The following is a 27,109-nucleotide window of genomic DNA, read 5'->3' on the forward strand; positions in this document are numbered from 1 at the left end:
GGATTTTCTTTTGAATTTCATATTAGAAAATCTCTTTGAGAGAAACTCCATGTGCTCATCTAGCTCTTCAAGCTTGTCAGTTGAGGAAGAGTCACTTTCAGTTTCAACAACCTTAGCTTTCCCTTTTGATGATTTTGGTCTTGATTTATCAGCTTTAGTTGTTGTAGATTCCACCTTAACTTCCACTTGCTTCTCACAGTGATTTGATGCAACAAGAGCTACATATTTATCTTTTCTTTGCCTTTTTTCAATTTCCTCATCCTGTTACATCTCCAGCTCATACGTCTTCAGGACCCCGTATAGTCTATCAAGAGTGTGATCCTTGTAGTCATATGAGTTTCTGATAGAGACTGTTGTTGATTTCCATTCTTTTGGAAGAGATCTCAAGAACTTCATATTGGAGTCCTTGACAAGATAAACTCTTTTATGCAACCTTAGACCATTCAACAATTTTTGAAATCTGCTGAATGTTTCACTTAGACTTTTACCAGGAATAGATTGGAAATACTCATACTGCCGTATGAGGAGCTGCATCTTATTCTCTCTGACTTGTTTAGATCCCTCATAAAGATTTCGAATGGTATCCCATACATCCTTGGCAGTGGGACTGTTCATGACACATTCGAACATGTCAGAATATATGCCATTAAACATGATGTTCATAGCTCTTTTGTATTTGTTGACTTCTTCCAGATCTTCTGGTGTGCAGTCATCTGGATGTTTTACCACTATTTTGTCAGTACCAATGGTTCCGTCAGCTTCTACAAGTCCTGTGATTGTCTCCTTTGGAACATGAGGACCATTGTCAATACATCTGACAAACCCCTCATCTTGAGACATCAAGTAGAGCCTCATCTTCACTTTCTAGTGAGATTAAATTCTCTGTCAAGAATTGGGATCTTCACACCTACATCCTTCTTAGCCATTATTGATTATATAGCTTCAAGATCTTTAAACCCTCTGTAGATTGAGGGTTCGCTCTGATACCAATTGTTAATTATCAACAATCAATATACGAGTAATTTATAGAAGTGAGGGTTAAATACAAATTACAATTTTAAACTTTTTCATTTTGAACAATTGCTAAAGTGAAATAAGAACACATGATTTAAAATATCAGGTGGTATTTGTGACTTGCCACCTGAGTTATATATTGAAGAAATAATCTGTGCAAATTACAAGAATTTCACAGCTGCGTTTTACAGTGTTTTTCTAAGAGAAGGTGCTCGTGCCTTAGCTCTTTTGAAAAATCTAAATCTTATTTATTAGAGACTACACTGCTACTAATTGATTTATATATTACCAAGTTACAAGTCTTGCTAGACACTATATATCACAGTCTTCGAGGTACAACAAGTAAGCTTGCTTCTTTATTCTCTTTCTCGTGAGCCATGACAAATTGGGTTAGATTTTATCTTGATGTGTTGCTTCGAATACCCCTCCAATTTGTCATGCATGGAAATGGAATGTTTCTTCTTATTCTTCACTATCCAAGATCACATGCTCAATTTATCTTGGCTCCCATTTTTTAAACTGAGATCTTCTAACAGCCCATGTGCTATGTCAGATTTGATATATGTGCTCTGTTTGGTCATTTTAAACTACTATTTGCTACATTAACCATTGACAGTGTACATTCCATATCCGTAGATGAGCTGATTCCCTAGCCGTAATTGAACTAGTTTCGTAGCCGTTGAAAGTTTTCTTCCTTAGACATTGATTGTCTCACTTCATTTAAAACAGAATTACATGGCATCGACTATTTATAGTTCGCCACCCTATTCTATTTATCCATTAACTCAAAGATAACTATGGAATTAACAATTACATCACTGGCTATTATCTGAGTTCCACATGAAAAATGCTACACATTCTTATCATAGATAAATTACTTCACTAGCGACTATCGAGCTGCAACTTAGCCATTGGTAGTTATGCCAACTTAACAAAATATTGTGCCATATGTTTTGTTCATCATCAAAAGTGCATACGATTCCTAACAATGATCTTGTTTGTGGGGAGTTACATTAGCATGCATCAATTACTTAACATAACAAACTTAGTTAATTCTATCATCATTTTTGTTAGTTTACATGAGTTAGATATATTTTGTGGGTACATTCGATATAGTCCCTCATGTGACAGAACTCGTCTTACTAGTGTTACATAGGGGTTTAAAAGCTTGTTGCATATTCTCAACACAATCATGTAGCCTACGAAAGTGGTATTAATAAATTATGATGTAGTTTTTCACGAGGGCGTGCAAAATCTTAAGTGTGAATCAGGATATTTGATAAGTAGATATTTATCATTAATTTATCCCTATATTTTAAGTTATTTTACATGAAATTAGTATTTTATTTGATGTGTGTTTAATGTTTTATTGTAGGAATGAATGAAGTAATTGATTGAAGTTTTTTTTATTGTAGATAACCCGCAGCCGCTACCCTTCGGGTGCGCACTGGGTAAACCCTACGGACTCACGTAATAGCCTGCAAACCACATGAACCAAGATAAACCGTATTTAAGCGACAAGCTCTGACTCAGGAGGCATAATCATAAATTTTCATCCCGTGGGATTCGAACCTGTGACCAAGAGGATAGTTATCCATTCTTTAACCAACTGAGCCAACCCTTGCAGGCTGGATTGGAGTTTAAATTTAAATCTCTTAGAGTCGATTCATTAAAAATTTTGATATTTGGACAAGATTTGCGGTCTTTACTATTTGTTTATTTTAGGCCCAGAAACAGTTGCTGGAAAGCTTAGAAAGAGGCCCACAATTCTACTTTGGGCCTAATATTTGTATCCACTCTGAAGAACCCAGAATAAGTCCACGAAGTCACCCCAAAAATTTCTAATTAGAATATTATTCTATTTGGAATTATTTCTTTTATTCCGATATTGGCATCTAAAACACTTGTATTATATTATACTTAGAGGTTAGACACACGTAGATAACAATTAGACAATGGACACGTAAAGTATAACAGGTTTAGAGCCATAAAAGAAGAACGAGAGACACTCGGAGAAGATGCACATGGAGATTGAAGATTGAAGCCATTTAACAAGTTTTATCTTTCTTTCATCTTCTTTATTCCACTATTGTATTTTTCTTTGATATGTTGAACTAATTATTATTCTAGGGCTTTAATGGATTTTTGAGGTTTTATATAAGTACTTTTTTATTCTATGTTTTATGTTCATTATAATTAATTATATTGAACAAACTTAGTTATTTCTATCATCATCTTTGTTAGTTTACATGAGCTAGATAGATTTTGTGGGTACATTCGCTATAGGCACTCACGGGACAAAACTCGCCCTACTAGTGTTGCTTAGGGGTTTAAAGACTTGTTGCATATTCTTAATGCAATCGTTTAGCCTACGAAAGTGGTATTAATAAATTAAGATGTAGTATTTGTTTTCTTCTTTGCCCGAGGGCATGCAAAAATCTTAAGTCTAAGTAAGGATATTTGATAAATAGATATTTATCATTAATTAATCCCTATATTTTAAGTTATTTTGCATGAAATTGGTATTTTATTTGATGTGTTTTAATATTTTATTGTAGAAATGAAGAAAGTAATGGATTAGAGCTTAAATTAAATCTCTTGGAGTTGATTCATTGAATTTAGATTTTTGGACAGGATTTGCGGTCTTTACTATTTGTTTGTTTGAAAATCTTGGAAAGAGGCCCACAATTCTATCTTGGTCTCGATATTTGTATATGGTCTGAAGGACCCAGAATCAGTCCATGAAGTCAGCTTAAAAGTTCTAATTAAAATATTATTCTATTTGAAATTATTTCTTTTATTCCTATATTGGCATCTAAAACATTTGTATTATATTATACCTAGAGGTTAAACACACGTAGGTAGCAGTTAGACAACAGACACGTAAAGTATAGTAGGTTTAGAGTCATAGAAGAAGAACGAGAGACAATTGGAGAAGATGCACATGAAGATTGAAGCCATTTAACAAGTTTTATCTTTCTTTCATCTTCTTTATTCCACTATTGTATTTTTCTTTGGGATGTTAAACTAATTGTAATTCAAGGGATTTAATGGATTCTTAAGTTTTTATATAAGTATTTTTCATTATGATTGATTATATTGATTTGTATGCAATTCTTCTCAAAGAGTAATTAACTTTGAAATTGATTTCTTAATTTAGGTGATGCTTGGAAGAGATATCCTAAAGTAGACCCAATCAATATAACTTGTAATTAACAATGATTTTAATGTGTGTTTAGGATAGGAATATAAATAATCACCACAAGTAGTCAAATTAGGGCTATATATGTTAATGCTGCGCATGGATTTAAATTCTGCATAGAGATATGAGAATTAATCTTATGAGTTAGACTCACTTGATATTCGAAAGGTTCTTATGATTATTTATGTACACTAAACTAGCAATTAGACATGAAAACATAGATGACGAAAGATGCTTGTAAAACTCAAAATGAAGTTAAAGGTCTAGATACTTTTTCTCTTATTTTATTCTCAAGCTGATTTGTATATTTTCATAATTAGGAGTATGTTATAATATTGTTTATATCATAATGTATTTAACTTAAATTGAGAGAAAAATAGTGTCTGATATTTAACATCTTAAATTAGTCCTCGTGGGAACAAATTATTATACTACTTGTTCGATACGTATACTTGTTTCAGCGTTTGTAAAATCGATAACAAACTTAGTGATCCTCAATGTGGGTTGGTGTTACTTAGAATTTGTATGGGACTAAGTAAACACTATTAAGCTTTACGTACTTTTCCACCGCAAATTTTTGTCGAGTCTTCTACTGAGTTTAATGCTACTTTGAGGAAAGTTTTGGATAATATTGTGACATCTGAAGGATAAAATCTGTTAATTTGCAAGATTATATATTGCGAGATTGTGATGAGGTTCCCATTGGGAAACACTATGTTTCAACACAAGACTCTCTACAACTTATACTCACATATATGAATTTGACAAAATTAACTACTAAATGATATGTCCCTTCAAAATTAATGAACTATTTAATAGATTGTTACTTAGTTTTTCCCAAAACCAAGGCACTTGTGATTTTTTTTAGCCCTTTCAGGGAAGTTAGAACGACTTTTAGACCAACTGATATTTTGGTATATAGTTAGAATGCAGGAAAAATATTTTGGTAACGAAGTATTTATAGTTAGTCAGGAGGCAAATAAAGCAACTGAAGCAAAAATTATTAAGTATAATTAGGCTTGTAAGGATAATTAGTACAATTGTATGCCATTACCCTTTTATATATTCGGGTTTTTGATTTCTGAGAAGAGTATAAAACGTCATGAACAAGAATGTAATGACAACGGGCTCGACAAAATACGTATTTTAAGAATTAGGTTTAGCAATTCAATGAGATCTCCTGTTCATCTCTTAATTTTGTAACTTAAATGTTTTTATTAATTTGTTTCAGAATTTCGATACATAACAATAAATTTAGAAAGGGTCCCATTCCCCAACCATGGTTTGTTGGGGTCTATTTCGTAGCCAACCCATCTCTCCGCAATGATTCATTACGGAAGGACTCCTGGCTTCCGCAATGAATCATTGCGGAAGGCCAGAGGCTTCCGCAATGAATCATTGCGGATAGATCGAAATTACCCTTTTGCCCTTAATACTTCTGCAATGATTTATTGCGGAAGTCGTTAACTAATAAACACAACCAGCGACTGTTAACAGTTTCCATTCGATTAAAACACTAAAAACACACACAGCCACACGATTTCAGGCGATTTTAAGGTTATTTTCAGGCGATTCATTATTCTTCTCCCTCCTCGATTTTCTGAGGTTTGTTTTTCTCACCGTATACACACACACCGTACACACACACACACGAGATGTATGTATATATACGACTATAAACACATACACACAAGATTGTTCTTGATTATACACATACATGATGTACTTGATTTTTTTTAAATTTGTTTCGAATTATATGTTGACTTGATGATTATTAGTTCGAATTTTGTGTTCTTGATTTTTTTGGTGATTTAATTCGAATTTAGGTTTATTTAACAATTAGGGTTAGGATTATTTCGAATTAAATGTTGATATTATGCTTTTTAGTTCGAATTATATGTTGATTTGATTCTTTTTAGTTCGAATTTTATGTTCTTCATTATTTGTGGTAATTTAATTCGAATTTAGGTTGAATTTTGGATTTTATAACAATTATGGTTAAGATTAATTAGGTCATTTTATTTTTTTAATTCAAATAAACTAGTTGAGAAATTAGTTTAGGTTTAATTTTGAGTTGTGAATTTCATTCGAATAATTAGGTTAATTATATACATATTAATTCGAATTATTAGATTAAATTTAGGATTAATGATAGATGATTTGGGATAATTATGGGTGATTAGGCATGCTTTTAGTATTTAAATATATGAGTTAGGCATACTTGTTTATTTAGGCTAATTAGAATGACTAAATATGATTAGAATAATTAATTTGAATTTGAAGTAATAATTTGAAATAAGCATTAGGTCATTTTAATTTTTTAATTTGAAATAAATTAGTTAAGAAATAAATTTAGGTTTAATTTTGAGTTGTGAATTTCATTCGAATAATTATGTTAATATTTAAAATTAATGATAAATGGTTTGAAATAGTTATGAATAATTATTAGGTTAATTTGAATTAATAATTTCAATTAAGGATATTTCTTAGTATTTAAATATATATTTGTTTAAATACTTGTTTAATTGGGGCTAATGAAAATGACTATATATGATTAGAATAATTAATTTGAATTTGAAATAAAGATATATTTAAAGATATCCTTGTTTACACTTATTTAATTACAAATTACTTGTTTAATTGTTAATTAATTGTTCATAATCTATCCTTGTTTAATTACTTGTTTATTTGCAGTTATTTGTTTAGTTGCTTGTTATTCTGCCCTTATTTGTGCATTATAATATCAAACTGAAATAATTCTTGTTTTGAAAATTGCAGATAAAATGAATATGGAACGCGGGCCTATGGATCGATCATTGCTGACCATGCAGGATGATCACATTAGTACTCTTATATGGCATGGGGGTGAGAGGGAGACGCTCGATGTTAGATAGTTGACTGCTAACATGGGTAACTGGGTATTGGATGAGGAGCAGATACATTTGCTTACAGGCTGGGGTTTCTGGGTGTTTGTTAACCCCTTGGTTGTTCCGCAGAATGATATTCGCTTGATCACTGCACTGGTGGAGAGGTGGAGGCTAGAGACTAACTCATTTCACTTCACATTCGGTGAGATGACCATTACACTGGAGGATGTTTACATGATCTTGGGGCTGCCTATTACTGGTCGTGCTGTTACCCATACGGAGCTTGATAATCCGAAACCGTATTGGGTGACCAACTGGGAAGATTTGAGGATGACTGAGAAGGAGCGGGCTGATATGTATGGTTGAGGCGGGGTGACTCTTCACAAGTTACGCACGAGATATGGTTCTAGGCCAGAGGGGGAGCAGAGTCCAGAGTTTCTTCAGCAGGATCCTATAGTTTACACCCGGGCATATCTTCTGTTTCTGTTGGGAGGTATATTATTTCCTACCTCATCTCGGGATGTGGTGCACCCCCGATATCTACAGCTTATACAGGACACTGATCATATTATCGATTATGCTTGGGGGGCTACTGTTCTGAGCTACTTGTATAGAATTATTTTCTTCTTCACGAAACTTTTCAATCACGTAACATTTTCCTTTCTCAATCAAATCCATGACGTAATTGTATCGTGGTTTTGAACAACTTCCAAGAAATCCACGAATTACGTTACGAACATCTTGATTAGAAAATCCAAGTTTTTCCACACCACCCCATGTTTCACCAAGAAATCTCATCGCTTTAGCGGTTTCAATGCCCGATTTATCAAATAACTCAAGCAATGCTCGGGTAACCGGATCTATATTTTTGGACCTTTGCATGAATTGTACTTTATCCGAGGTTACCATATCATGATCATGCTCTAATTTAACCGAAGTTACTTCCCATTTATCATTTTTAACTCTATGAGTGACACACATTCGAGCACTACAATTTGTTCTCGGAATTACATCTCTAATCCTTCTTTTTTCCTTTCTTTCATCATCAACATCCAATTTCGTACTAGAACCTAGTCTTCCACCCTTACGACAAATATACAAACGAGAGGAGATACCATTACCCCGTGAATGTCTATGAGTACTCCTAATAATAATCTCAAATTCAACACTTCTACCATAATCTCTATAAAAATTTTCCGCTTCATCCAAAGTGTTAAAAAACATACCAACGCAAGACACAACACTATTCATATTTGATTTTGAAAAACCGTAACCTTTTTTGTCAAAACTCATATCATCATCTCCATCATCATCATCAACATCATCATCACTTATATTCATTTTCTCTTCTCTACAAAAATCATCATCATTCATTTCTCTTTTTCCCTTACAATCTCCCTCTTCTTTTTTATGATATTTCTCTTTTTCCATATACTCAATATCATTATCATCCATATTCTTTTTTTCCATTTACTCAATATCATCATCATCCATATCCAATTTTTTCTTACATTTATAATTATCAACATCTATCAATTCATTAACATCATCTACAATAAGTTTACGATAAACCGGATTTTTCCCAACGGGTGTAAAATAATCAAAATCGTCATGCTCACTAGATTAACTTGAATAATTAAATAAATGAGATGCCATTAAAAATAGTAAATAAAAACTAACCTCTTTTTGGCTCCAAATTGAAAAATGATAGAGAAAAATGGTGAAATTGGGTTTACAAAGCAAAAAAACGAAGCTGGTAAGGCAAATTTAATGCACACTTCCACAATGATTCATTGCGGAAGGTGTATTTAATGCTTCAGCCAACCCACGCGCTAAAACGCGCAGAAACTGTCAAAACATTAATTCCTTCCGCAATGAAACATTGCGGAAGCAAAAGCTTACGCTATGGTTCATTGCGGAAGCAGTTTTGATAATTGTTTATTTTTTGATTTTTTTTAGTGAAGAAAATAATTAGTAAAAAAATTTTAAAATTCATAATAACATTCATGTTACTTGTCAATATTACATAATTTTTTTATATCAAAAAATTGATTTTTTTTTTGTAATTATTATTGTATATTTTGCCTTTTTTGATGAAAATAATACATTAAATATTTTAAAAACTGTCTAAACATATAATACTTAATTTTAATTTGTTTTTTTATAATATATAGGTATGTGAAAAAATAAATAAATATTATTTTGTTGAGAAAATATATTAAGCACTTGATAAGTATGAATGGAGTACAATGTCTATTAGTAAGTTATATCATTTAATTTGAAATTTCTAATATTGAATGTTTCATGTTATCTTCAACACTTAAATCTCCATTAAAAAATAACTTAATTGTTTTAAACTATAAATATTATTTTTGTTTTAAATTATAAATATATTTAAATCAGAAACACATTTAAAGCACATATTATTTAAACAAATAATTAAAAAAAAAACAAAATGCTTCCGCATTGTATCAAGGCGGCTTCCGCAATGGATCATAGCGGAGGTCTTCCGCATTGTTTCATAGCGGAGGTCTTCCGCGTTGTTTCATAGTGGAAGTCTTCCGCATTATTGCATTGCGGAAGTCTTTTTCTGTTGGCTCCCACCACATGGAGCCGATGGTGGCTGTGAAATTTTACCATTTAGAAGAAAAGAAAAAAAAATACAAAGAAAGAAAGATAGATACAAAAAGATACATACATGCATCCCACCACCGAAAACCAAAACCCAAATCAACGGTGTTAAGACTCTTGTTGTTGTTCATCCCCACCACACTCCCATTTCCTTGATCTCAAAACCTCCGTTTGCTCGAAAATGACACACAACTAGTCACACACACAAGACAATCACCCCCCCTTTATACATCTCCCTCCCTTCTACGCTACTTACATATCCATACACACTTCTTTCTCAGATCTTGCCAACACAACCCATCCGCGATTTCACTATAAAGAACCAACCTTTTTACCCCCATTTTAAAAACCCAACTTTTAGTTTTCGATCTAAAGGACCCCAACTCACTAGCAAAGCAAATCTGGGTATGTTTCTTTTTACTTAATTCTGTTAGTTTGTGTGTTTTTAGTGATGGGTTTTTGTTGTAAATAAGTAAATTGATGGATATAAACTTCTGATCTACTGTTTGATTGTTTGTTTCAGATATTCTTGTTTTTTTTGGTGGTGGGTTTTGTGTAAAGTTTGTAACTTTGTATTTTAATTGTAAGTATAGGTGGTGCATTGTGTGTGTTATAGGATTCGATGTGTGTATCGATCGTGTGCAACGGGGATCATTGTGTAGGGTGTATAGATCTATGTGATAGTGGATGTAGTGAAGATAGTGTTGAAAGATCGGGATTGATGCGATAATGTGGGTTATTGGAACTTTAAAATGCGGGGAGAGTACTTCAATTTTAGCTAATTTTATCGGTTTGTCGTAATAAATGGATTACTGACATTATGTAGGAGTTTTTGTCGCTTCTATATAATCCAGCTTTGTTGATATTTTTTATTGTGGCGGTTGTATACTGCATTGATTCACTTTAGCGATATTTCTAATTGTGGATGTACTGCTGCACTGTTTTAACTTACGGATGCACTAAAAACATCAACTTTTTGTTAATAAAAGTGGAATGTATGCTGTAATGTGTAATGCGTAATGGCTATATACTAAAAATTATAGTGAAGTGCATTAAGTGTACTTGCACTTTTTGCGCCGCACCACTGGCAACACTACATTGTGACATTACTTGCAATGTCAAAGGTGACCTATTGTCTAATTTGGCTTATTTCGTGACATTTTTTGGTCGAATTCTTATTTTTGCGACTAAATTTGTATTATTCATGTTTGTCCCAAACCCCAACCCAGAAATATAGTTGTTGGAATAAGAATTAGATGGAAAAGTTCTCAAAAGTTAACTGAAATAGACAAAATGTGCATAATTGTAATGAAATATGAACTCCGATATTGCAAGTTTTAGTCTCAAAAGTATAGTATTGCAAGTGGTATATTGACCAAACTGCAAGTCTGCAAGTTCACACAATGTGCTTTAGTCTAGAAATTAGTGAAACTTTAATATCATAATTGCAGCATTATTTATATAGAGCTAAGACTAGATGATAACATAAGAGCATAATCGCCCACTTACCTGTTAAGGTGCAGAACTAGTCAAACATATGACGTTTATTGAGTACTTATCTACTTGCTTATTGAGGTCTTACGTTAAGCTTCAGAATATTCCTGCTTATTATAGCAGGAGATAACTACAGATTCACTACTATATAGTACCGGTATATCTATTTTGATTTTGTTGGGCAGTTTTACATGTACCTTGTTGTACGAGTTTTTATCTTTGAATAGTTTTTCATGTTGAATTTAATGGTAAATTTGAATTTTTGTCAAACTTAAAATTAAGTTTAAATTTACTTATCAGTAGTCCCATTATAAATAAGAGAAATATGTCATTTTAATGATGTCTTACCTTCCATACCTTGCTTATCCGTGGTATGTCCCTGACTGCAATGTTTGATCAAATTATGTAATTTTTGATTTGCAGACTCTTTTTTAGCTTAGCTTCTGTTTTTAACTTTTTGGTCTTAGTTAATTAGCCATACAAGCTTTTGCAAAAATTCGAATCATCCTTAATGGGATCTCTTCACTTCCTCAAAATTTCTTCTTGAAAATGACCAACAACAAGAGACACGCATACCTGGCATTTACCCTTCTAAGAGCAACTCCAACAAGTTAACTATCTAAAATCCTAAACTAAAATTTAAGGAATCTTGTATAAAATAAAGCTCTAACAACATCCTAGTGCTTCCTTAAAAATTTAGCATCCTCCACTCATGCCTTATTTATAAGTAACCCCTAGTGATTCCTTACCTTCACTTTTAATAATAAAAAATTCATTTCTCTCTCCTTCTACATATCAATTGCATAACTAGAGTTTAAATATAATAATAAAATATTACTAGGACACACTTATAAGGAATGTTGTTGGAGTTGACATACAATTAAATATCCTAAAACACTAGGATTCATTTTTATAATAATATTTTTAAGGAACAACTCCATTGGAGTTGCTCTAATTCATCTCCTTTACATTCTATTAATGTTCTCAGATCTTTCCCACAACCCGCTCTTAGTTCCATTATATAGAACTACTACATATCCCATTTATAAACTCCAAAATTTTAATCGGGGAATACCCGTTTCTGTTGCAATCTAATGTATCCAAAGTCGGTAGCATATAACTTTTAAGTTTAATTTGTTGATATGGATATGTGTCTGTTTTGTTTGATATGTTGATTTGTGTGTTACTTTTATCGGGTTTTCTATGTATATGAGTATATTAATTGCAGGGTTGAAGGTTTTTGTAATTTTGATCTACTGTTTGATTCTTAGCTAAATAGTTATGGATTGTCTAGATATATTTTTATTTTTTTCTTGTTGCTTTTATGTCAAATCGTGTGCTTCTATAATGTTTTGTTATAATTATTATTTTGGATCATGGGTGTATCTATCCGTGTAAACTTGTGATTCATTTATAGTGTTTATAGATCTAACTATATGTGGTCACGAAAACAATGTTAAAAGATTTGAAATGATAGAAGACATGTGATTATTGGAATTTTAAAAGGTTGAGAAAATAATAGGATAAAACATTTGGTTTCTTGTAATGCATGGATTGCTTCCACTTTCCAGATGCAGATTTTTTACGTACCCCTTGATTTGGCTGTACTGCTGCATTTTAGTAGATTTATCAATATTTCTTGATTTGGGTATGCTGCTGCACAGCCTGCACTAATTCAACTTTTTTGATGCTTTAAAACAGCAATTATGTGTTTATTAAAGTAAAACTTTAACTGTAAGATTATAAATGTGTAATGGCCTTTTATGGATATAGAATTAAATGCATAAGACCATAATCTCGGAGTTGCTCTTATAGACCTAAAAGTAGATGTTAATTCAGAGCTTAAGCACTCATTGACTATTAAGATGTAGAATTAATTAAACTAATGACCCATATATTGAGTACTTCTCTACCGTGTTATTTGAGTTGTAGTTTCATCTTTAAATTGTGTCCGCTTATTCTAGCAGAAGAAATTTGAATAAGCAGAATATATTTACAGACTCACTTAAAAAATATTATCGTATATTTGAAAAGCAAGGTTCATCCAATTTGTACAAACTTTGAGCTTTTAATGGCTAGGTTCAGGTTGAATATATGTCTAAATATGAACTTTTAAATTTAGGTTTAAGTATTCTTTCTTTGTTTAGCACTATGTTATGAAATAAATGGTCCCATTTTAATTCAGTGAAAAATGTTATATTAATGATGTCTTACCTTCCATACTTTGTTTTTTACATTCTTGCTGTAAAATTTCTTCCTTATTTTTCAGTTTTTGTTATAGCTGAGGTTTTTTTTTCTAAGTTTTTAGTCTTCGTAGCTATACGGACCTTTTTTTTGGATTTTTATTTTTGGTTGGGTTCTTATAAATTGAGATTATCCTTCACAGTATCGTGGATGCCAACAAGATTTTTTGTTTTAAAACTAATAAAAGTTATAGAATTAAGTTCACTTTTAGCTGATGAGTATTTTTTCTTGGTATTCTACTGGTCTATTTAAGTGTGAGGAGCTGTTAACAAATTAATGCATGTGAGTGTGTGATATTCAAATCTAACATAGATTGGGTTTGATATTATTCTTGATAATCATTAATTGTAAATCCTGCTAATACTTTTCCTGCATTACTGTCTTTCATTTTGTAGAAGTTTTCCTGTTTTAAATCCCTATTAATGATGTGGAGATTTAAACCTTTTACACATAAAGAGCAAGTGGGACTTGAAGGACGTGTCATTGACATTGGCAATCTGAAAATTCATGTCCGAAATGTCATAGCTGAGGGTGGGTTTTCTTGTGTTTACCTAGCCCGAGATGCTATAAATGGTTCTAAGCAGTATGCAATAAAGCACATTATTTGCAATGATGAAGAATCCCTAGAACTGGTCATGAAGGAACTCTCTGTGATGAAATCACTTAAAGGGCACCCAAATATTGTTACGTTATGTGCACATACCATCATGGACATGGGGAGAACAAAAGAAGCTCTTCTTGTGATGGAATATTGTGAGAAGTCTCTGGTTAATGTGCTTGAGAGTAGAGGGGCCGGTTACTACGAAGAGAGACAGATAGTAGCAATATTCAGGGATGTGTGCAATGCAGTCTTTGCAATGCATAGCCAGTCGCCACCCATTGCTCACAGGTAATTCAAAATATTTCGAAGGTTTTTTTAAAACATCTTTTAGATTCTGGCACCTCTGGGCTTTTTGTTATACAAAGTAATTTGATCTGCTCACAGTTGTTCCTGTTTGGATTGCATATTGTAGTTAGGTTTGTTGTTTGCTATATAAATTGTATGTTTTCTATGAAGTGTTCTAATGCAGTCCAAAATTGCACCTATATCTAAACGTGCCATTATATCAGGATGACTTTTTTAACTATGCTTATCGCCTGCTAGTTTCACTAGTCCCTAACTAAACTCTCAGTAGATGAAGTGAAAAATTAGTATCTAGTAAGAAATCTTGATATTACCGTTTCTCACTTCATACTGTAGCATATAAATAGATAATTGCAAAATGTTCCACAGCATGAAGAGCTCTTGTGGGATTTGCATCATTCAAACAACTGTTCAAGCATGATGGAAAGATGGATGCACTATTATAAATTATTTGTGGAGAGGGTTTTTGTGTTTGTAATTAAGTCATAATATGATAAATTTTCAAAAAAAATAATAATCATAATATGATGACAGTGTAAAACTGTTAATTAGGCAGGAAAGGCTGTATGGGTTATAAGAGATGTTTAAATGTAGTCTGTAGGCCTGATGCCAGCGTCTAGCCAAAGGGTTTGATTACCCGTGGTTTACGCTAGATGACTGCCCTAAAAGATAAACTTAAAAACAGATAAACTACAAAGCAATATTAGAAAATGATTGAGACGAGCTAAAAAATACTTATATATTTTAGTATTTCTAAGCAAAAGATTATTATCCTCTCAGGCTTTTAAAATAAATATTTTGCATGTTTCAGAACGGAGGTAATTGACTAGTGGATCACTATCTCAGTCATATCCTTTCTGCTACACATAATTTTTTTCTTGAAGTTAAGTGGAGCTTGAATCAAGTGTGTAAGTCTGTAGTACATTGGAAATTGAGGCAGTTCAATCTAGTTTCAATATAGGGGCTAAAAGTGTTTTGTGTATTCTTAAGGAACATTTTGTAATTCACCCTCTTCATCTTGCTTAGTTGGTGCTCTTTCTTCTATCTCATCCTTTAAATGGTAAGACATAATTGTGCATTGCCTTGATATTTTGTAGGGACTTGAAGGCTGAGAATCTACTTCTTGGTTGTGATGGATTATGGAAGTTATGTGATTTTGGTAGTATATCTACAAATCACAAACGCTTCGAAAAGGCTGAAGAAATGGGGATAGAAGAAGACAATATCCGAAAACACACCACACCTGCCTATAGAGCTCCTGAGGTTAAACAAGGGACCATTTTTTTGTGACAAATTGTTTGATATAAGATGACATTAATCTGACTCTTGTCTGGCTTTTACCCATTTGTAGATGTGGGATCTATTCAGGAAGGACCTAATTAATGAGAAGGTTGATATATGGGTGAGTTGTTTTTTATGCAGTCATTTAAGTCTGCAGTACAAAGTTTGACGTAATAAATGCTGAAGGTTCTTTTTTCTTTTTGTAGGCCTTAGGATGTCTCCTCTTTCGCATATCATATTTTAAGTCTGCATTTGACGGTGAATCAAAACTACAAGTTTTGAATGGAAATTATAGAATTCCAGACCTACCGAAGTACAGCTCAGAGCTGACAGGTTTAATCAGAGATATGCTTCAGTCTTCACCAGATGACAGACCAGACATCACGCAGGCAAGCCTTTGCTTGATAGGCCATTCATCTCCATGAATTTAGGTTAGTTGTAGATAATCCGAGTCCGGTGAGCAGCCCTAGGTGCTAAACCTTGGGTGTAACCAATTAAGCTTCCAGGATATGTTTTGTCAACTGTCCTTGCTTTTTCTCTTGAAATTGGCAATAAAAAACATTGTTTTGAAATTTCGTTTTTAAAAGACTGGAAGCTATATATGTTTGGCAGTAATAAGTGGAAGGTGAAGGGTAGTGTTTTCCATTTTATTCTAGCGCCTAGCAACAAGGATATTTTTTAATTAAGATAAGTTCTAAGCAGACTTTTAAGAGCATTAAGCAATATCATTTTCTGCGTTGCATGACTTCTGGTGGTTATTAAACAATGTTTTCTTCTACACAAGTGTAAACTGGTATTAAGTAGAAAACTAGAAATAAAAGCATGGTATCAGCACTTACTAAATGTGTCATTATTCCTTTCTGATTAATGTTTGCTTTCTTTCATTTTCTTCACTAATGACAGGTTTGGTTCCGAGTTAATGGCCTATTGCCTGATGGGTTACAAAAGTCATTACCTGATAAACTGCCAGAAATGAAGCAACATGGTGCAGACTCACATCAAGGTGAGCACCCCCCAGCTTCTAGGGTTGAAGTGCTAGGCTTTATTGGAAGCACCAAACTAGAATGACTAATTGTGTATCTTTGTCAAATTAGTATTTAAAATGCAGGATAAGATACTGAAAGTTATACTAATTATTGTCATGCTTAATGTTTGTTGTGATTATAGAAAACCTTGCGACAACAGCACATAAGGGTAGCCCAATGCCTCGTAGGAGTCCACCACCTCCTCCTTCGAGTACAGAAACACATCAGAAGGCTGGTACGGGGGGTTCGATAGGTGCTTTCTGGAACACTCAGCACGGAAAGGATTCAGTAGCCACTGATGACAAGATTAAGCCCAGATATGATGAAACTGCCAACAATATTTCTTTTGGACATGACAAAGGTCACCCTGAGAGGCCAGTTCAGATAAGTTCTTATAACAAACCTACCAGTGGCCCTTCAAAGGACTTTGAAATAAACTTCTTTCCAGATAATTCGGGCCATACAAGTGAAAAATCCAAATCATTGAAGTCTGACTCTCCACCTGCATTCCAGGCTGATTCATTCAATGCTTTTGTTGCTGACTTTGATGACACCAAGGTAGGCCCTTTAAGTGACAGCAAGAAATCAGGCAAGGAAGAGTTACTAGAGGCTGAAATAGAGAGGCTGAAGGAACAGTTGAAGCATGCTAATGTGGAAAAGGCTGAAGTCACCTCAAAGTATGAAAAGCTATCTGCTATATGCCGATCACAGCGGCAAGAGCTCCAAGAACTCAAGCAAGCTCTTGCTTCCAAAACTCCAAATATAGATGTTTTAAGAAATCAATCTTCACCTAGCATGAAGTCCTCTACACCACCGGTATAGTATTCCTGCTCATCTGTTTCTGGTACTTACGTCTCTTTTTTTTTTGCTAAGCATTATTTTGCTTGAGTTCTTCACAAGTTATGTAATTGCAACAGAGGGAAAAAGTTGAAGGAACAGTTTGGGAACTCCAACAAGGATTATATGACAAGAACTCTCCAAGTCCTGATACTAAGCCATGGAAGCCCTTTGATAACGCCCCTAGTCTACAGACATCATCTACGGAAAGCACTCCCAAGTCAGTCAGAACTAAAAATGGTCAACAGAACAAACAGGCCGAGGAGGTTTCGTCAGGTGCAAAGTCATGGGGTTTTGGAACGGAAGGCTTTACGGCAGTTCCTGCTGCAAGCTCTAGTATATCCGGAACTTCAAAGGAGCTGAACAGTTCTAAGCGCTTTGGTGACTCGAAAGTTGGAAGCAAGTCAACAACTCAACCTGCAGGTTGGGCTGGTTTCTAATATATTTATGAATATATCTTATATATAGATGTCCTGGTCTAAAGATTATACAAGAAGAGTAAAAAGAGTTTAAAGTCCCATTTTCTGGTTGAATTTGTAACATGTTAACTTTGTTGTTGAGCAGTAGATGATGATGCTCTTTGGCTTTAAGGTTTTGAGAATTTTTTAACCAATTTAAACTTTGTATATCCCTATTTAGGGAGAGGAAATTACAGCATACCCATCATCACATATCTATTGTCATCTTTGTTTTTTACTTGTTAACATCATCAAGTATATTATGACATAAGTTTTGTATTTGATGCCAGAGTTATATAATGTGCTCTTTAAAATGTGCGTAAATTACCACTGCAAATGAATCGAACATCATATTGGTTGTAGGTTGGTAAAAAAAACAGTTTTGGCATTAGGAGAATTTCCACTATAATATAAACTAAACAACCTAGTCAGTTGTTTGTACAAAATTCCCAACTCCCAAGGCAAGTGAAACACTTGGCTTTTTATTTACCAGTTGACCCAACCAACTAAAGGTTCACTTGCCTTTTTTATTTACCAGTTGACCCAACCAACTAAAGGGAAAGACTTCATCCAAGTTACTTGGCCCTGTTTGAACTCAAGTACAAGTGTTTCACTTTTGAACGCCTTGGTTAATAATAGTTTGTCTCTATCTATAAATATATGAGATTCAACTTTGATGGGTTTGTTAGTTTACAAATTGACCACAATTACCTGCACGAATAAGTTGTATCTTTCCTTGATATGTTGTAATCAATAGAATCCCTATTTTTCACTTCCCCTATCATTGGTGGCAATTACAGGATAATAGACTTTTTGTTTGCTTTGTTGAATCTAGCCTAATCGTTTTGTTACTTTTCTTCGTCAAAACTCAAAACAAAGCCACAAATTCACACTACACTAATATTTTTAAACCACCAAGTCATGTTGTCAAGACCAAGGCAAATCTGGCGTTGGCTGATAGAACCTAACGTGGAGCAAAGTGCTCTGCTAAGTTTGAAAATTTTCATGCAACATATATATACATGAGCTACTCCAGTAGAAACCAATTTAGAATAGAAATTAGAAATCAAATAATTTTTTTTTCAAAAATTACTTCGAAATATAACACATATGGTATGCAAATCGATCGTTGAGAGATGTTGAAAAATACAGTAAAATCGGATTTTAAAAAAAAATACGGTTCAACGGGAAAAATCAAATTAAAAACGGAAGGGAAAAACTGAAATTGGGTGTGGAAGGGTGCAGAGCGGTAGGGTGGGGTGATTTAGGGGGACCATTAGATTAGGTTGATATAATGGCTTAGATTAGTTCTTAGTTTCTATTTTAATTTTAGTTTGTACTTGATCATTTCCATATATATATATATATAGGTTTGGTCCACAACCCCGGGTGGTTGTAGTAACCACCTTCCGCATTGAGACATTGCGGCAGATACTACAACATTGTTTCATTGCAAAGGGTGCAATGAAACATTACTGCAGATACTGCCGCATTGTTTCAATGCAACAATACCCCGCATTGTTTCATTGCAACAACGCAATGAAATAATGAAGCAGTTATTTAACTTCTTAAATAACAAAAAATTATATTTTAATGATTTAATTTGTTTCCGATAATAACGGAGTTAAAAAGTATATAACTAATTTTAACAACAACTTGTTTCTATATCTACTAATTTTATTACTACTTCCCATTTATATTATCAATTGTATAATGAGTTAAGAATTTAAATTTAATTAGATATATAATCGGAAAAATAATTAAAATATTAGTTTTAATGAAAAAAATAATTAAAACGCAGATGATAACTGAAATGTATCAATGTTATGATTGTTTATTGATCGAAAGGTGCCGTCTTCCGAAGACGACACCTTTCGATCAATAAACAATCATACTTGTTTGCCTTGAACTTTTTTGAGTGAATTCTAATTAAACTATTTTAATTTAAATTTTAAATATTTCAAATTTATGTATAGTAACACATTGTACTGTATAATGAAATTATACTGAATTAAAAAAAATTCTATACAATTTTTCCATTTTAAAAATATAAGAACAAAATAATAAAAAAATCCCCCCCTCCCGCAATGTAACAATGCGGGAGGTGTAAATCACAGCCACAACATATTTAAAACACGTAAGCTGGTGGTTGAAGAGCCACATGCCGCATTGTTTCATTGAGGGAGTCGCAATGACACAATGCGGTAGGTGGTTGAGTTATTCTAAGTTATTTTATATTTTTTATAGGCAAAGAAAATTCAATAAAATTTCATTTTTTTAGTTTTTCACATTTATAATATGTGCATGATAACATAACAAGAAATTTTTATATAGTTTCTTACCAAGAAATTTTTAACATTTTAGAGGCTAAGTTATTTTATATTTTTTATAGGCAAAGAAAATTCGATAAAAATTCATTTTTTTAGTTTTTCACATTTTTAATTTTTAACATTATATTTGTTTATTATAAATTAAAAATTGATAAATTAAATTCGACAAATACAAGAAAGATAAATATTAAATAATTTATTTCATTCAAATAGAAAAGGAGTACATTCAAATATTTTCTTAAACAAAATACATAATAACTTAAACAATTTATTCCGACGAGAATGATCAAGTTTTAACGGTGTTGGAAGAACCGCCTTTATCACCCTTATCGCCGTACTTCTTCCTCTTTAACTTTTCCGCCTTCGCCTTCACCTCATTTTCCTTTCTTTTCTTGCGCTCAAGCGCCATTTGAATACGGCGGAGAGCTATTACCATGTCTTCATCTCCTTCCGGCCCGTCGTAAGCCACGCCATCGATAATTACCTTGTTATTGTCCCAATCGTAGTAGAAAACCATTTTTCGGAAAATAGAGAAGAGAATGTTGAAGAGAAAATGTAGAATGAAAAAAAATGAGATTACAAAAGCACTATTTATAGGCTGAAAACCGGAAATTTAAAAACCAAAAATTTAATTTAGGCACAAAAAAAATGTTGCGGAAGCTGAGGGGTATGACTGTTGACTAATTCGCCGCAATGACCCAATGTTGCAGGAACTACTGCAGCAATGGGTCAATGCGGAAAGAGATTCTACAGCAATGAGCCAATGCGGTATGTCGGTCCAACTCCTTAACCTTTGACCAGTCAATTTATAATAATAATGGCACAAAAATTAAGTATGAATTCACAAAAAAGTATAAAATTATTAATATAAATTTTAAAAACAAAAATTAGTTATGAATTCACAAAAATTGATATTGATTTAATATTTGCACAAAAATTAAGTATGAATTCACAAAAAAGTATAAAATTAATAATATAAATTTTATTATTAAAATTGATAATTTGATTTTTTAACTAAAATAACATATATGACAATTTTTAAAATCATAAAACTCACAAAATATTGTAATCATAAAAATTCAGAAATACTATTTGAAGACCAAAAATTTAATTTAGGCACAAAAAAAAATGTTGCGGAAGCTGAGGGGTAAGGCTATTGACTAATCTGCCGCAATGACCCAATGCGGCAGGATCTACTGCAGCAATGGGTCAATGCGAGAGTACTCCCGCATTGATTCATTGCGGTAGGCCGCAATGCGTGATTGCGGCAGGAACTCGGCTATAATGGCTCCAAAATCTGGTTGGTGGTTATATTTAATGGGTCACTCCAGCAATGTTTCATTACTGGAGACAGTTTTTTTTATTCAACATTTACTTTCTTATTACTCATTTTATAATTTACAATATACTTTCAACAATTTATAGAACCGTTATTTTCTATTTTAAGTCCTACCGAAAAATCGGCATGACTCATTCGTTTATAAGCTAGCCACAACCAATCAATCAATCAACAAGCATTCCATCCACTGTCTAATCACAATAACATATCTCAACTTACTATGCCAAACAATTACTAGTACATTTCGAACCATTAAAGCGCACAAACGAGTCAAATTACTACTAACCAAATTCACAACAACGCAATCCAAATAATTCGAATTATATCAGCTAGGTTACAATTTTGCATTCTGCATCTTTTATACTTGGCATTCTTAATCACGCAATTGAATTATAACATATCCTAATCTCAAAACTTCTTCGAGTAAATTGAATTATAACATATCACTAGAAAAACACATAAATATAACTCCAAACAGTCTGAATCACGCAATTGTTAAACAATCTCACCATAGGAGGCAGCAATGGGTCATTGCGGCATTATATAACTATGTGTATGTATACGTGTATGTATACGTGTGTGTAGATGATGAGAATCATACCTAAGTAGTTGAATCGCCGGAGTAGATGTTGAAATCGCTCGAATTCACCTGAAATCGCCCGCTGCTTTGGGAATTAGGTTTTTAATATTATGAAATTAGGGATTTCAGGAAGAAACGGGTTAAAACCGGGTCTCGTCTGCAGCAATGGCTCATTGCGGCAGCCGCAATGGCTCATTGCGGCAGTAGGGGCTGTTCTGTAATTTCCCGAATTTTCAGCCGCCTAAAACGTCACTCCGCTTGCTTTTGGATGGGATTATTTTGAAGGCTTTTCAGCCTCCTAGAACATCACTCTGCTTACTCTTAAAAGACTAGACTCAGAAGATTAGGATTATTTTGGAGGCTTTTCAGCCACCTAGAACATCACTCCGCTTACTCTTAGAAGAGTATACTCAGTAGATTGGGATTATTTTGGAGGCTTTTCAGCCGCCTAGAATGTCACCCCACTTACTCTCGTAAGAGTAGACTCAGATGAGTATGATTAGTTTGTAGGATTTTCAGCCTCCTAGAGTGTCATTCCGCTTACTCTTGGAAGAGTAATATTATTTTGGAGGCTTTTTAGCTGCTTAGAGCGTCACTCCCCTTACTCTTGGAAGAGTAGACTCCAATAGGAGTTGTCGAATCAACTTTCTATTATAACTCGAACATTGATTTGCTTTATGAATGCCCAGCGATGCGGCCTAATTACAAAAGCCCAAGGCTCGGTTATGAGTTAGTAATTTCACGTATAAGGAAACTTCCCGGGCGGTGGATATCCCATCCGTTACCGCTATCTTTGTCGACCGTAATTGCATGTATGGCCATGACTTATCACAAATGCTTAAGCACATCCTTTCCCCCGATGAGAATAACCCACCAGACTATATGATAAGTGATCCCAAGCATATAAGTGCAAAATGCATGATAACCTCGAAGTCTCCCGATGAGGACAACACGTCGAATACAGAGACAAGGCTCCCAAAGCATACACTAAGTGTTAACGATCATTCCCATATGAGGATAACCTGCAAAACTATATAACGCCTTCAATATGTTTTTCGGGATGACGGGCTCCCGGAGATCTATTTTCCTTCACATGACACGCCCTGAAAGGGGTGGGAGTCCTCCGGAGGCCCCTATATATCTAAAGAGTTCCCTAGGCATGGAAGAGCTCCTCCGGGGCTCCTCCTCCTCACTTATACTTCTTATATATCATTCACATCTCATTTTAGTTGTGTTAGCAACCTCCTTCCTTTCTTTTATAGTTATCCATCTTGCATTGCGGAGCGGCAGGTGTTGTCACAACAGCCCGCCTTATCTTCAAAATTAATTTTAATTTTACGGCATGTCCTTACTCCTTTGATTATTTTTTTGTCTCATCTGAACTACTATTCTTTTTCATCTTTTCACTCATTTTGCAGAGTTCAGTTTTCAGTAGGGATTTTCCACTTTTCTACTTCTTTTATCATTTCATTTTCTGAGTTGTCGGGAGACATTTGGATGAAGCTACAAGTGGAGTATATCTTTATAGTAATCCGTTTCAACTGGAAATTAGTCCGAGGATGATGTTCCGGAATTGAGAGTGAGATCCAAGGGAAATAGTCATATCACTGCTTCCAATCGAGAGAGCAAGTTTCTTTCACATGAGATTTCTCGCCGAATTCTTAGAGATGAGCTGAAGTTCTTCTTTTCATCAAAGATTGAGTTTGTCGTGAATCCCACGAAGTCTTCGAAGCCTTTGGAAGCACTATAATAGATTGGCTTGCGTTGATACAACGTCAAGAGTGTTGGATGCTCAGATAGATTATGCTATATAGTACTTGTTATTTTCCAACAATACAACAACAAAATTACAGAAGTGGGGTTGAATGGAATTCTGGTTTCTTTTTCATTTTCTGAAAAACTCTTTATAAATATACAACTGTGTTTTTGAATAAGTAAGAATGCAGATTAAGCTTTTTAAGTATTCTAATAAGACAAAGTAAATAAACACACATTTTAAAAAATTTCTGGTGGATTTATCTTTCCACCAGAGATGTATATTTGAAGAAATCTCTGTGATGCAAAATACAAACAGCTTCTTACAAATGATTTAGTACAACTTAGAACTTGAGAGTACTTTCTTAAGATACAGCTTTATAAACTCTCCAGCTCTTACTTGTTCTACTTGTTCTGCTAGCTGTTCTAAAATACTTGCTACACTTGGTTTATATATGAACCAAATTTACATGTGCAATAAGACAAGAATAATATTCCTATCAACTAGGTCCAAGCACGTGTTTCTTCATTTTTCTGTTCAATGCAATCTAAGTAAGATATAACATCTTTGAACGTCCTTGTCTCAGTTAGGTTCATTTCTTACTGCTGGTGATGACACTTCTAAATGGCCATCACCATCTGGTGACTTTGCCTTTGGTTTTCGTCGTCTAGAAAATAATAACCTCTTTTTGCTAGCCATTTGGGTTGACAAAATACCTGACAAAACCATTGTTTGGTATGCAAATGGTGCAAATCCAGCTCCAAAACGGTCGAAAATCGAGCTTACTACTAATGGTAAGTTCAATCTCAATATCCCAAATGGTCAATCAATATGGAAAGCTGAGAATGTGGCTAATGGTGTTACTTGTGCATCATTGCTTGACACTGGAAATTTTGTTCTTGCTAGTGAAAACTCTAGCAAATATATGTGGGAGAGCTTTCGTTATCCGTCTGACACCATGTTGCCAAATCAAGTACTAGATGTTGGTGGAGTTTTATCTTCTCGTTTGACAAAAATTAGCTACTCGGAAGGCCATTTTCGGTTACAATTACGACCGGCTGGTGAATCTTGTACTAAACACAATCTCTTCGCATGTGGATTTTGTTTATGATCCTCCTTACTACAAAAATGAAACTTCAGATACTAACAATAGTATGAATTCCGGATATAGGGTAGTATTTAATGAAACAGGATACATCAAGGTTGTTAAGAGGAATGGAGTTGCAGTAAATCTTACACTGGGAAACATAGCCTCAACGAAAGTGTTTTACTTTAACGCCACACTTGATTTTGACGGAATTTCTACACAATATGCTCATCCTAAGAATCCGAATAATGGGATTTGGGAAAGGTCATGGTTTAGTGTTTGGTATGAGCCTAAAGACATTTGCACCAGTTTGAGTGGAGATTTAGGTGATGGGGCTTGTGGATTCAACAGCATTTGGGCAGTAGATGTTGAGGGAAGACCAACTTGTGAGTGCATTCCTGGGTTTTCGCTTGTGGATTCCAGTAATTAGTATAGTGGTTGCAAGCAGGACAAAGTGCAGAAATGTAATCAGCGGTCTAAGCCAGAAGAACTATCTGAGATGCAGGGCGATGAATAATGCGTTTTGGCCATCTTCAGCAAACTATGAAAGGTTTCCTTTGCAAAATGAAGAAGTTTGTAATAGTTCCTGTTTTAATGATTGCAATTGTGTGGTTGCAGTTGTTAAAGATGTCACTTGTTGGAAAAAGAAACTACCATTATCATACGGTAGGCTGGACAGAAATACATATGGAAAGGTTCTTGTTAAGATTCCGAAAGTTGATGGATCATCAGGAAACAAAATTTCTAGAAATCCAAATGGAACTAAAAAGGATCAGTCAACAGTTATTTTAGTGGTGTCAGTTCTTTAAGGTGGTTCATTGCTTTTTAATTTCATATTTGTAGCCACGGTCTCTCTAGTAGTGTTCTTTGCATACCGAAGAAGTCAGAGAGTTAACAAAGTTTCAAGTCTTTTAGAGATGAATCTTCTCGTTTTCACATTTCAATAACTCCAAGAAGCAGCTGAGGGATTTCACGAAGAAGTTGGAAAAATGATCTTTTGGCACTGTTTATAAGAGGAATATATCAACATCAAGTTCCTGAGCAATAGTTGCAGTCAAAAAATTAGAAAGATTATCCCAAGGCGCGAAAAGGAATTCAAGACAGAGGCGGGGGCAATAGCAAAAACTCATCACAAGAATTTAGTTAGACTTCTTGGATTTTGTGATGAAGGATCCAACAGGCTTTGAGTTCATGAGTAATGGAACATTGGCTAGTTTTTTGTTTGGCATTTCAAGGCCAGATTGGAACAAACGCTTACAAATGGCATACGGGATAGCAAGAGGATTGATGTACTTGCACGAAGAATGCAACACACAGATCATACATTGCGATATCAAGCCACAAAACATTCTTCCAGATGATACATTCACAACGAAAATTTCAGATTTCGGACTAGCAAAACTTCTAGGGAGTGACCAAAGTCTGACAAGCACAGTCATCAGAGGGACTAAAGGATATGTTGCACCAGAATGGTTCAAAAATTCTCCGGTTACTGCTAAAGTTACACAAATGCTTGAAGGAGTTGTTGAAGTTTCGATCCCTCCATGCCCTTCCCCTTTTAATTCTACTTGTTAATAAGAATATTAGTAATGCCTTATTATATAGAGCGGTTTTTGTTTATGGTAGGCAAAAAAAGTTGTAATACGTGAATATTGAGTAGGCCCACTCTAACTCTAATGCTAAAAGAAGTAGACCAGTATAATGCTAAAACATGACTGACAATTAACAAAATAACCCCCTTCCTTAAAAACACTTACTTTAGCATACAAAGCATAATTGACTAAATTATTTCTGACATCATTAATGTTTTGAGGCCTAAATATAAATCCCTCAAAGCTAATACTAGGCAGAATGTTAACAATGCTTGACACAAGAGGTCTTAAGTCAAAAATTGTATAAAGCAGTTATTCCATTTTTGTTATCCGACACTAGAAAACTTGTTCCAGCATTTCGAAATAGCCAAAATAACCCCTTCCTTGATTATATCGAGTACGATTAACAAAACACTTGGCATAAATGACACAAATTTATTAGATGATTAGGAAACCTTTCCACCGTGA

General features: G+C 33.9%; 2 protein-coding genes and 1 pseudogene across 2 annotated transcripts; 2 read left to right on the forward strand and 1 right to left on the reverse strand.

Annotated features, from left to right (window-relative positions):
* Positions 1–264: 264 nt before the first annotated feature.
* LOC141661156 (uncharacterized) lies at positions 265–855 on the reverse strand. The gene has a single exon (XM_074468159.1). The coding sequence runs from the start codon at positions 853–855 to the stop codon at positions 265–267; it is 591 nt and encodes a 196-aa protein (XP_074324260.1).
* Positions 856–9,771: 8,916 nt separating this feature from the next.
* On the forward strand, positions 9,772–18,170 carry LOC141662203 (uncharacterized). Its single transcript, XM_074469198.1, has 8 exons — positions 9,772–10,119; positions 13,848–14,341; positions 15,454–15,619; positions 15,708–15,758; positions 15,844–16,026; positions 16,541–16,640; positions 16,805–17,478; positions 17,580–18,170. The coding sequence occupies exons 2-8, from the start codon at positions 13,875–13,877 to the stop codon at positions 17,937–17,939; spliced, it is 2,001 nt and encodes a 666-aa protein (XP_074325299.1). The 5' UTR covers positions 9,772–10,119; positions 13,848–13,874; the 3' UTR covers positions 17,940–18,170.
* A 2,765-nt stretch (positions 18,171–20,935) lies between these two features.
* On the forward strand, positions 20,936–26,624 carry LOC141661214 (G-type lectin S-receptor-like serine/threonine-protein kinase LECRK4; annotated as a pseudogene).
* The last annotated feature ends 485 nt before the right edge of the window (positions 26,625–27,109 follow it).

This window comes from Apium graveolens, chromosome 1, assembly GCF_009905375.1.
Source record: "Apium graveolens cultivar Ventura chromosome 1, ASM990537v1, whole genome shotgun sequence".
NCBI lineage: Eukaryota > Viridiplantae > Streptophyta > Magnoliopsida > Apiales > Apiaceae > Apium > Apium graveolens.